Source organism: Mobula birostris, chromosome 7 (assembly GCF_030028105.1).
Source record: "Mobula birostris isolate sMobBir1 chromosome 7, sMobBir1.hap1, whole genome shotgun sequence".
Lineage (NCBI taxonomy): Eukaryota > Metazoa > Chordata > Chondrichthyes > Myliobatiformes > Myliobatidae > Mobula > Mobula birostris.
This window is the reverse complement of record NC_092376.1, coordinates 1,254,481-1,267,291: the sequence shown is the minus strand read 5'-3', so window position 1 is coordinate 1,267,291 and position 12,811 is coordinate 1,254,481. Positions and strand designations below refer to the sequence as shown.

The following is a 12,811-nucleotide window of genomic DNA, read 5'->3' as shown; positions in this document are numbered from 1 at the left end:
TGTAGGGGAGCACTTTGGTTCCAGTGATTATAACACCATTAGTTTCAACTTGACCATGGATAAAGATAGATCTGGACCTCGGGTTGAGGTTCTAAACTGGAAAAAGGCCAAATTTGAAGAAATGAGAAAGGATCTAAAAAGCATGGATTGGGACAGGTTGTTCTCTGGCAAGGATGTGATTGGTAAGTGGGAAGCCTTCAAAGGAAAAATTTTGAGAGTGCACAGTTTGTATGTTCCTGTCAGGATTAAAGGCAAAGTGAATAAGAATAAGTAACCTTGGTTCTCAAGGGATATTGCAACTCCGATAAAGAAGAAGAGAGAGTTGTATGACATGTATAGGAAACAGGGAGCAAATAAGGTGCTTGAGGAGTATAAAAAGTGCAAAACAAACTTAAAAAAGAAATCAGGAGGGCTAAAAGAAGACATGAGGTTGCTTTGGCAGTCAAGGTGAAGGATAATCCAAAGAACTTTTACAGGTATATTAAGAGCAAAAGGATAGTAAGAGATAAAATTGGTCCTCTTGAACAGCGGTCCCCAACCACCGGGCCACACAGCATGTGCTACTGGGCCATGAGGAAACGATATGTGTCAGCTGCACCTTTCCTCATTCCCTGTCATGCACTGTTGAATTTGAACATTGGGTTGCCAACTGTCCCATATAGGCCAGGACATCCCGTATATTGGGCTAAATTGGTTTGTCCTGTATTTCCGCCGCTAAGGTAGAGCGTTCCTATGAAACCTTCCGTGCCGAAATGGTGTAAAGCAAAGAAGCAATTACCTCTAATTTATATGGGAAAATTTTTTGAGCATTCCCAGACATCCCACCTCTCCCGGAAGTTCCAGGAGTCTCCTGCATATCAATAGTGGCTCCCTGACGCCCGGAAATTATATATAATACCCTGGAAATTGATTTTTTTGAGCGGGAGAGGGAGAGGGAGCATCTGATTGGTCTCTCTTCGTGCTAAGAGTGGTCCCCAACCACCGGGCCACGAGGAAATGATATGATTTGGCGATATGAAATGATATGAGTCAGCTGCACTTTTCCTCATTCCCTGTCACGCCCACTGTTGAACTTGAACGCACGTGAGGTCATCAGTGACCCAAGACGTGCAAAGGAATTGAGAGGCGATTGCCGATTGTGTCGTCTCTGATCTGGGCCGACATTTACGTGCTGGGCGCCACCTAATCAATAAGCTTGTTTATTTTGGCTTTTTTCTTAGAGATGGGCTGGGTGCGTTCTGGCTACCGCTATACTGCTGTATTCTTCACAGCCTGGAGGGTTGGGACCACTGTTATAATTGATTTTTCACTACATTCATGCGAGGAAAATATGCGCTGTGTGTTTAACATTAAATTCCTTAGATAAACCCCTTTAGAAATGAAATTGAGTGTATTAGCAACTTACAAGTGACTTATAGTTGACTCATCACCTATATTCCAGTCGCGCTTAACACCCTCCCCCCACCCCCGGGGCAGCCAGTCCACAAGAATATTGTCAATATTAAACCGGTCCGCGGTGCAAAAAAGTTTGGGGACCCCTGCTCTTGAAGATCAGAGTGGTCAGCTATGTATGGAACCAAAAGAAATGGGGGAGATCTTAAATAGGTTTTTTGCGTCTGTACTTACTAAGGAAACTGGCATGGAGTCAATGGAAATAAGGCAAACAAGTAGTGAGGTCATGGAACCTATACAAATTTGAAGAGGAGGAGGTGCTTGCTATCTTGAGGCAAATCAGAGTAGATAAATCCCCGGGACCTGACAGGGTATTCCCTCAGACCTTGAAGGAGACTAGTGTTGAAATTGCAGGGGCCCTGGCAGATATATTTAAAATGTTGGTATCTACGGGGGAGGTGCCGGAGGATTGGAGGATAGCTCATGTTGTTCCATTGTTTAAAAAAGGCTCTAAAAGTAATCCGGGAAATTATAGCCCGGTAAGTCTGACATCAGTAGTAGGTAAATTATTGGAAGGAGTACTAAGAGATAGGATCTACAAGTATTTGGATAGACAGGGACTTATTAGGGAGAGTCAGCATGGCTTTGTGCGTGGTAAGTCATGTTTGACCAATCTATTGGAGTTTTTCGAGGAGGTTACCAGGAAAGTGGATGAAGGGAAGGCAGTGGATGTTGTCTACATGGACTTCAGTAAGGCCTTTGACAAGGTCCCGCATGGGAGGTTAGTTAGGAAGATTCAGTCGCTAGGTACACATGGAGAGGTAGTAAATTGGATTAGACATTGGCTCGATGGAAGAAGCCAGAGAGTGGTAGTGGAGGATTGCTTCTCAGAGTGGAGGCCTGTGACTAGTGGTGTGCCACAGGGATCAGTGCTGGGTCCATTGTTATTTGTCATCTATATCAATGATCTGGATGATAATGTGGTAAATTGGATCAGCAAATTTGCTGATGATACAAAGATTGGAGGTGTAGTAGACAGTGAGGAAGGTTTTCAAAGCTTGCAGAGGGATTTGGACCAGCTGGAAAAATGGGCTAAAAAATGGCAGATGGAGTTTAATACAGACAAGTGTGAGATATTGCATTTTGGAAGGACAAACCAAGGTAGAACATACAAGGTAAATGGTAGGGCACTGAGGAGTGCAGTAGAACAGAGGGATCTGGGAATACAGATACAAAATTCCCTAAAAGTGGCATTCACAGGTAGATAGGGTCATAAAGAGAGCTTTTGGTACATTGGCCTTTATAAATCAAAGTATTGAGTATAAGAGTTGGAATGTTATGGTGAGGTTGTATAAGGCATTGATGAGGCCGAATTTGGAATATTGTATACAGTTTTGGTCACCAAATTACAGGAAGGATATTAATAAGGTTGAAAGAGTGCAGAGAAGGTTTACAAGGATGTTGCTGGGACTTGAGAAACTCAGTTACAGAGAAAGGTTGAATAGGTTAGGACTTTATTCCCTGGAGCGTAGAAGAATGAGGGGAGATTTGATAGAGGTATATAAAATTATGGTGGGTATAGATAGAGTGAATGCAAGCAGGCTTCTTCCACTGAGGCAAGGGGAGAAAAAAACCAGAGGACATGGGTTAAGGGTGAAGGGGGAAAAGTTTAAAGGGAACATTAGGGGGGCTTCTTCACATAGAGAGTGGTGGGAGTATGGAATGAGCTGCCAGATGAAGTGGTAAATGTGGGCTCACTTTTAACATTTAAGAAAAATTTGGACAGGTACATGGATCAGTGGTGTATGGAAGGATATGGTCCAGGTGCAGGTCAGTGGGACTAGGCAGAAAAATGGTTTGGTACAGCCAAAAAGGACCAAAAGGCCTGTTTCTGTGCTGTAATGTTCTATGGTTTTATGGCTGTAATGGTAGGGAGGGTTTTGACTGTGATGGACTGGGCCATAACCATTAGTTCTTGTAGGCTTTTCTGCACAAGGGTATTGGTATTTCCATACCAGGCCGTGATGCAACTTGTCAATGTACTCTCCACAACATGTCCATAGAAGCTTCTCAAAGCTTTAAATGTTGCGCTGATTATTTGCAAACTCCTAAGGAAGTAGAAGCAGTGACGTGTTTTCTTCATAATTGCACTTACGTGCTGGGCCCAGAACAGGTCCTCCAAAATAATGACACACAGAATTTAAAGTTGCTAATCCTCTCCAACCTTGATCCCCATGACTGCCTGATGGACCTCCAATTTCTTCCTCCTGAAGTCAGTATTGGTCTTGCAGATTGGTCACATGGATATATATATATTTGGGTGGCAAGAGCTTTTGGGCTGAAAGGGCCCCTTACTGTGCTGAATCTCTAAATAAAATAAACAATAAATAAGCTCTTGGTCGTGTCAGGGGCCCAGCCCGGTCACGTCCGTCATGGAGTGACACCACTTGATGGAGTGACACTATCCAGTGACACCTGTACCTGGGACAGGTTGGGTTCCTATATCCTCACCTGTGAAGATGGACTTCCAGTGTCTTTCCTTTATCTCTGGCTGGGACATGTCCGCCAGGACTGGCAGGAACCGTTTGAATTCTGACACCACCTCGTCAAAGGCCAACAGGATGCTATCATCGGATGGCACTGAAGCTCGGAGTCGCTCGGCTATCGACACCCACCCGTCCAACTCAGTCCTCACCTGCTGCAGTTTAAACTGTAGGAGCAAGGAGTTAGGAGCAGTGAACACTGTTCTGTGCAGACGCCACACCCGTGTGAGAAAGTTCACCAACTGATCCCTGGATAGGGGCAGGATTCGCTGGCCCTGGATTCTCCAAGGTTTAGACATTAGATGCAACCTCATTGAAATATAGATAGAGTGGATGTGGAGAGGATGTTTCCTATAGTGGGGGAGTCTAGGACCAGAGGACACAGATAGAGTGGATGTGGAGAGGATGTTCCCTATAGTGGGAGAGTCTAGGACCAGAGGACACAGATAGAGTGGATGTGGAGAGGATGTTCCCTAGTGGGAGAGTCTAGGACCAGAGGACACAGATAGAGTGGATGTGGAGAGGATGTTCCCTATAGTGGGAGAGTCTAGGACCAGAGGACACAGACAGAGTGGATGTGGAGAGGATGTTCCCTATAGTGGGGGAGTCTAGGACCAGAGGACACAGACAGAGTGGATGTGGAGAGGATGTTCCCTATAGTGGGCGAGTCTAGGACCAGAGGACACAGATAGAGTGGATGTGGAGAGGATGTTTCCTATAGTGGGGAGTCTAGGACCAGAGGACACAGATAGAGTGGATGTGGAGAGGATGTTCCCTATAGTGGGGGAGTCTAAGACCAGAAGGCACAGATAGAGTGGATGTGGAGAGGATGTTTCCTATAGTGGCGGAGTCTAGGACCAGAGGGCACAGATAGAGTGGATGTGGAGAGGTTGTTCCCTATAGTGGGGGAGTCTAGGACCAGAAGGCACAGATAGAGTGGATGTGGAGAGGATGTTTCCTATAGTGGCGGAGTCTAGGACCAGAGGGCACAGATAGAGTGGATGTGGAGAGGTTGTTCCCTATAGTGGGGGGAGTCTAGGACCAGAGGACACAGCCTCAGAATAGAGGGTCTTCCATTAGAATGGAGATAAAGAGCAATTTCTTCAGCCAGAGGGTGGTGAATCAGTAGAACTCAATGCCACAGATGACTGTGGAGGCCGAGTCATTGGTTATATTTAAATTGGAGATTGATAGGTTTTTGATTAGTAAGAGTGTCAAAGGTTATGGGGAGAAGGCAGGAGAATGGTTTTGAGAGGGATAATAAAGCAGCCATGATGGAGTGGTGGAGCAGACTTAATTCTGCTCCTTTGTCTTATGGTCTTACATCACAGTTCTTATAATGTCCCTCCTGATTGGGCGACCAGCACTGTCTCAGAACACAAGTGATGGAGATCTCTGTGAGACCTTCAGTCACAGGAGGGGAGAATTTTGTTCACCTGAAAGGAAATCTCCACACTTCTCATTGTAGAGAGAGAAAGCGAGAGGGAGAGAGTCTGGGAAAAAGGGGGAAAGGGGGGAGATGAATGAGACTTATTGGGTCATAGAGAATTACTGCAAAGAAAAAGGCCCTTTGGCTCATCTAGTCGTGTCAAACTACTATTCTGCCTGGTTCAATCAACATGCACCTGGACCATAGTCCTCCATCTCCTCCCACCTATGTACCTGTCCGAACTTCTCTTAAACATTGAAACTGAACCCACGTCCACCAGATGCACTGGCAGCTTGTTCCACACTCTCACCACCCTCCCCTTCATGTTTCCCTTCAATATTTCACTTTTCCCCTTTAACCCATGACCCCTAGTTCAAGTCACACCCAACCTCAAGAGAAAAATACTTGCTTGGATTTCCCCATCTATACCCCTCATAATTTTGTATACTTCTGTCAAATCTCCCCTTTCGTTCCTGTGCTCCAGGGTATAAAGACCATAAGACATAGGAGCAGAATTAGGCCATTCAACCCATCGAGTCTGCTCTGTCACTCCATCATGGCTGATCCCAGATCCCACTTAAACCCTACACCTGCCTTCTCACCATATTCCTTGATGCCCTAACCGATCAGGAAATGATCAACTTCCGCTTTAAACATACCCACGGACTTGGCCTCCACTGGAGTCTGTGGCAGAGTATTCCACAAATTTACCACTCCTTACCTCTGTTCGAAAAGATCACCTCTCAATCTTGAGGCTGTGCCTTTTGGTTCTGGATACACTCTCCTCACCACATCCACCCTATCTAGTCCTTTCAACATTCAGTAGGTTTCAATGAGATCCCCCTGCATTCTTCTAAATTCCAGTGAGTACAGGCCCAAAGCTGCCAGATGCTCCTCATATATTAACCCCTTCATTCCCGGAATCATCCTCGTGAACCTCCTCTGGACTCTCTCCAAGACAACACATCCTTTCTGAGATATGGCGCCCAGAACTGTTGGCAATACTCCAAGTACGACCTGACTAGTGTTCCAAGCCTCAGCATTATCTCCTTACTTTTATATTCTTTTCCCCTTGAAATAAATGCAACATTCCATTTGCCTTCTTTGCCACAGACCTGTAAGTTAACCTTCTGTCTCTCAAGTCCCTCTGCACCTCTGATGTTTGAACCTTCTCCCCATTTAGATAATAGTCCGCACTATTGTTCCTTTTACCAAAATGCATTATCATACATTTCCCAACACTGTATTCCATCTGTCACTTTTTTGCCCATTCTTCCAATTTGCCTAAGTCCTGCTGCAATCACATTGCTTCTTCAGCACTACCTACCCCTCCACCTATCTTTGTATCATCCGCAAACTTTGCCACAAATCCATCAATTCCATTATCTAAATCATTGACAAACAATGCGAAAAGTAGCGGTCCCAGTACTGACCCCTGAGGAGCACCACTAGTCACTGGCAGCCAACCAGAAAAGGCCCTTTTATTCCCACTCGCTGCCTCCTGCCTGTCAGCCATTCCTCTATCCATGCCAGTATCTTCCCAGTAATGCTGTAGGATTTTATCTTGTTAAGCAGTCTCATGTGTGGCACCTTATCAAACGCCTTCTGAAAATCCAAGTAAATGACATCCACTGCCTCTCCTTTGTCCACCCTGCTTGTTACTTCTGCAAAGAACAGATTTGTAAGGCAAGATTTCCCTTTACAGAAACCATGCTGACTTTGACTTATTTTATCATTAGTCTCCAAGTACTCTGAAATCTCATCCTTAATAACAGACTCCAACACTTTCCCAACCACTGAGGTTAGGTTAGCTGGCCTATAATTTCCTTTCTTTCGCCTTCCCCCCTTCTGAAAGAGTGGAGTGACATCTGCAATCTTCCAGTCCTCCGGGACCATGTCACAATCAAGTGAATCTTTAAGATCTCTGAAACTTGGCTAAAGGATGGCTGCTACTGGGAGCTGAATGTCTAAGGTTATATGGTGTATCAGAAAGAGGGGTGGTGTGGCCCTGTATATAAGAAATAATATTAAATTATTAGAAAGCGATGACATAGGATCGGAAGGTATAGAGTCTCTATGGGTTAAGTTAAGAAATGGCAAGGCTAAAAGGAACCTAATGGCAGTTGTATACAGGCCTCCAAACAGTAGCCGGGACGTGGATTACAAATTACAGCAGGAGATAGAAAAGGCATGTCAGAAAGGCAATGTCATGATAATCGTTGGGGATTTTAACATGAAAGTGGATTGGGAAAACCAGGCCAGTACTGGACCTCAAGGGAGAGAATTTGTGGAATGTTTAAGGGATGACTTTTCAGAACAGCTTGTTGTTGAGCCCACTAGGGAATCGGCTCTGCTGGATTGGGTGTTGTGCAATGATCCACAGGTGATAAAAGAACTGAAGGTTAAGGAACCCATAGGGAACAGTGATCACAATATGCAAGACAGATATATTCCAAATAAGAAGAAATTTTCGAATGGAAGAAGGACACTCTCATGGCTGACAAGTGAATTCAAGGCCAAAGTAAAAGCAAAAGAGAGGGCATACAAGAAAGCCAAAGATAGTGGGAAGATAGAAGATTGGGAAGCTTTTAAAAACTTTTAGAAGGAAACTAAGAAGGTCACTAGGAATGAAAAGATGAATTATGAAAGGAAGCTGGTGACTAATATCAAAGAAGATACTGAAAGCTTTTTCAACTATATAAAGAGTAAAAGAGAGTCAAGGATAGATATAGGACCAATAGAAAATGACTCTGGAGATATTGTAATGAGAAACGCAGAGATGGCAGAGGAACCAAATGCGTATTTTGCATCAGTCTTTACAGTGGAAGATGTCTACAGTACACTGGACATTCAAGAGTGTCAGGAAAGTGAAGCAGGTGCAATGAAAATTACGACTGAGAAGGTGCTCAGGAAGCTTAATGGTCTGAGGGTGGATAAATAACCTGGATCTGATGGAATGCACCCTCGGGTTTTGAAGGAAGTAGCTGGCGAGATTACAGAGGCATTAACGATGATCTTTCAAGAATCCATAGATCCTGGCGTTGTACCAGATGACTGGAAAATTGAAAATGTTACTCTGCTGTTTAAGAAGGGTGGGAGGCAACAGAAAGGAAACTATAGACCTGTTAGCTTGACATCAGTGGTTGGAATCAATTGTTAGGGATGAGATTATGGAGTACCTGGAGGCACATGACAAGATAGGCCAAAGCCAGCATGGCTTCCTGAAAGGAAAATCTGCCTGACTAACCTACTGCAAATTTTTGAGGAAATTACAAGCAGGGTAGACAAAGGAGTTGCAGTAGACGTAGTGTACTTGGATTTTCAGAAGGCCTTTGACAAGGTGCCGCACATGAGGCTGCTTAGCAAGATAAGAGCCCATGGAATTACAGGGAAGTTACTAGCATGGGTGGAGCATTGACTGATCAGCAGAAAACAGAGAGTGGGAATAAAGGGATCCTATTCTGGCTGGCTGCTGGTGACCAGTGGAATTCCATAGGGGTTAGTGTTGGGACTGCTGCTTTTTACAATGTATGTCAATGATTTGATCTGTGGGTTTAATGGATTTGTGGCTAAATTTGCTGATGATACAAAGATCGATGGAGGAACGGGTAGTGTTGTGGAAACAGAGAGCCTGCAGAGAGACTTAGGTAGTTTAAGGGATTGGGCAAAGAAGTGGCAAATGGAATACAACGTTGGAAAGTGTATGGTCATGCACTTTGGTGGAAGAAATAAATAGGCAGACTATTATTTAGATGGGGAGAGAATTCAAAATGCAAAGATGTAAAGGTTAAGTCGGCGGCGAAGAAGGTGAATGCAATGTTGGCATTCATTTCTAGAGGTATAGAATATAAGAGCAGGGATGTGATGTTGAGGCTCTTTAAGGCACTCGTGAGACCACACTTGGAGTATTGTGTGCAATTTTGGGCTCCTTATTTTAGAAAGGATATACTGACATTGGAGAGGATTCAGAGAAGATTCATGAGAATGATTCCAGGAATGAAAGGGTTACCGTATGAGGAATGTCTGGCAGCTCTTGGGCTGTATTCCCTGGAGTTCAGGAGAATGAGGGGGATCTCATAGAAACATTCCGAATGTTAAAAGGCCTGAGCAGATTAGACATGGCAAAGTTATTTCCCATGGCAGGGGAGATTCTAGGACAAGAGGGCACGATTTCAGGATTGAAGGATGTCCATTCAGAACTGAGATGTGGAGAAATTACTTTAGTCAGAGGGTGGTAAATCTGTGGAATTTGTTGCCACGAGCAGCTGTGGAGGCCAAGTCATTGGCTGTATTTAAGGCAGAGATAGATAGCCAGGGCATCAAAGAGTATGGGGAGTGGGGGGTGACTGGAAGAATTGGATCAGCCCAAGGTTGAATGGCAGAGCAGACTCGATGGGCCGAATTGCCTACTTCTAACTCCTATATCTTATGGTCAATGCATTTGTTAATTCTTCAGCAACTTCTCCCAGGACTTGGGGATGTAGTCCACCTGACCCAGTTGACCTATCCGCCTTAAGATCTTTGAGTTTGCCTAGCACTTTTTCCTTTGTAATAGAAATGGCACTCACTTCTCCCTGACACTCACGGACCTCTGGCACAGTGCTAGTGTCTTCTGCAATGAGGACAGATGCAAAGTTCCCATTAAGTTCATGTGCCATTTCTTTGTCCCTCATTACTACCTCACCAGCATCACTTTCCAATGGTCTAATATAAGCCCTCAGCTCTCTTTTACTTCTTAAAACTTCTGGTATCCTGTTTTATATCACTGGCCAGTTTGCCCTTATATTTCATTGATTCCCTTCTTATAGCTTTTTTTATCGTTTTCTTGTTGGATTTTAAAAGCTTCCCAAATCATCCAACTTCCCACACACTTTTGATCCCTTATATGCCCTTTTCCTGGCTTTTATGTAGTCCTTAACTTCCCTTTTCAGCCCCAGTTGCCTACCCCTGCCATTTGAGAACTTTGTCTTCTGTGTGACATATCTGTTCTGCACCTTGTGAACTATTCCCAGAAACTTCAGCCATCATCCCTGCCAGTATCCTCCTCCAATCCACCTGGGCAAGCTTCTCTCTCATGCCTCTGTAATTCCCTTTAGTCCATTGTGATACTGATGCATGTGATTTGTGCTTCTCCCACTCAAATTGCAGTATGAATTCAATCATATTATGATCACTGCCTCCTTGGGGTTCCTTTACATTTAGCTTCCAAATACAATCTGGGTAATTACACAAGACCCAATTGAAAATAGCCTTTCCTCTAGTAGGCTCAAACACAAGCTGCTCTAAAAAGCCATCTTGTAGGCATTCAACAAATTCCCTCTTGTGATCCGACACCAATCTGATTTTCCCAATGCCCGTGCATATTGAGGTCTCCTGTTACAGTTGTGTCAATACCCTTATGACATGCCTTTTCCACTTCCCTTTGCAATCTCAACCCCACTTCTTGGCTACTATTTGGAGGTGTATGTACGATTCCCAAAATAGGTTTTTTTCACCCTTGCAGTTTCTTAACTCCACCCACAAGGTTTCAACATTCTCTGCCCCTATGTCACCCCTTTCTAAAGATGTAATTCCATCTCTTACCAACAGAGTTACACCACCGCCTATGCCTTCCTGCCTGTCCTTTCGATACCAAGTACATCCTTTGATATTAAGCTCCCAACTACGGCCTTCTTTCAGCCACGACTCGGTGATGCCCACAACGTCACACTGACCAACCTCTAGCTGCACCAGCCTATTTAACCTTTCCTTATCACTCAGGTCCTCCAGTCCTGACGGCATTCTCAGTCATCTTTTTCTGCACTCTTTAAATCTTATTGATAGCTTTTCCGTAGGTAGGTAACCAAAGATGCACACAATACTCCAAATTAGGCATCACCAACGTCTTGTACAATTTCAACATAACATTCTAATTCCTGAGTTCAGTACTCTGATTTATTAAGGCTAATATGTCAAAAGCTTTCTATACGACCCTACCTAGCTGTAAGAGAGGAAGTGCTTCCATTTAACTTCTGTTGAAAATATATTTGAGATGAGAGGGGGAGGTCAATTTTTTTTTGTTTTTTTACACAGAGAATGGCGGGTCCCCAGAACGCGCTGCCTGTGGGTGGCGGGTTACGACAGGTGACTTGGAGGCTGTTAGACACATGAATGTCATGTGATCAGTTCCAGGAGATGATCACTCCATCTTCAGGACCTGGGACAGTAACTGTGCTCACATCTCCTGTGACCCCATTCCATGTTTTGCTAGCAATAGTAACTGTGCCATGTCCCCTGTAAATCCATCCCATGACTTACCTGGGACAGCAATGTTTTCCTCCAGTCTTTGACTTCCTGTGAGGCTGTGTAGAAGAGGTCCCACAACTCCCTCCTGGTGTTGACAGTTATTTCTAGCTTTGACACAAAGGAAAGATCGAGGGGCTGACCTGCAGATTAAACACGTTTATGTTAGACGATGTTTATTTGTGATTACATCAGATTATTTGTTATTGATACAACTCCAGCTTCAATACTATAATTCTAAACAAACTCTTCACCAAACATCTCTATCTGCAACTGGATCCTTGACTTTCTGACCAAGTGACCACAATAAGCATGGACAGGCAGCAACACCTTCACTACGATTATCCTCAACACTTTTGCCTCAGAAGGATATGTCCTCAAGCCCCTGCTCTGTTCCCTGTACTCTCATGACTATGTGGCCAAATTCTGCTCTATCTTCATCTACACGTTTGTACATCTGCAGATGATTCCACCATAGTGGGCCATATCTCAAATAACGAGAAGTTTGGAGTACAGGAAGGAGACAGAGAGCCCAGTGATGTGTTGTCATGACAGCAATCTCTCCCTCATTTTCATTAAACCTAAAGAGCTGGTCAATGACCTCAGGAAGTGGGGGCGGGCATTGGTGCACACGCTCCCATCCCCATCAATGGTGTTGGGGTTGAGAGGACTCAGAGCCCCAGCTTCCTGGGTGTGAACTTCACCAACAGGCTGTCATGGTCCAATCCTATCGACTGCACAGACAAGCAAGCTCACCAATGCTTCTACTTCTGAAGGAGGCCAAAAAAAACTTGGCATGTTCCATCAATATTTACCATTTTTTATCGATGCGCCACAGAAAGCCTTCTGTATGGATGTATCACAGCTTGGTGTGGCAACTGCTCTGTCTGTGTCCACAAACTGCAGAGAGCTCAGTACATCACAGGGACCAGCCTCCCCTCCATGGACTCTGTCTACTCTCCTCACTGCCTCAGTACAACTATCAGCAAAATCAAAGCCCCCACCCACCCCGGACATTCTCTCGTTTCCCCTCTCCCATCCAGCAGAAGATACAAAAGCCTGAAAGCACATACACCCCCTCCCCACCCCCAGGCTTAAGGACAGCTTCAGTCCCACTGTTATTGGACTATTAAATAGTTCCCTGGTATGGTAACATGAACTCTTG

General features: G+C 44.5%; 1 protein-coding gene across 1 annotated transcript in view; it reads right to left on the bottom strand.

Annotated features, from left to right (window-relative positions):
- The window catches only part of LOC140200632 (dynein heavy chain domain-containing protein 1), a 234,934-nt gene that overhangs the window by 116,546 nt on the left and 105,577 nt on the right, over positions 1 to 12,811 (bottom strand). The window contains exons 16-17 of the mRNA XM_072264203.1: positions 11,662 to 11,789; positions 3,904 to 4,102 (exon numbers count right to left, since the gene is read on the bottom strand). Coding sequence (XP_072120304.1) covers positions 3,904 to 4,102; positions 11,662 to 11,789 — 327 coding nt within the window. The remainder of the gene's footprint in view (positions 1 to 3,903; positions 4,103 to 11,661; positions 11,790 to 12,811) is intronic.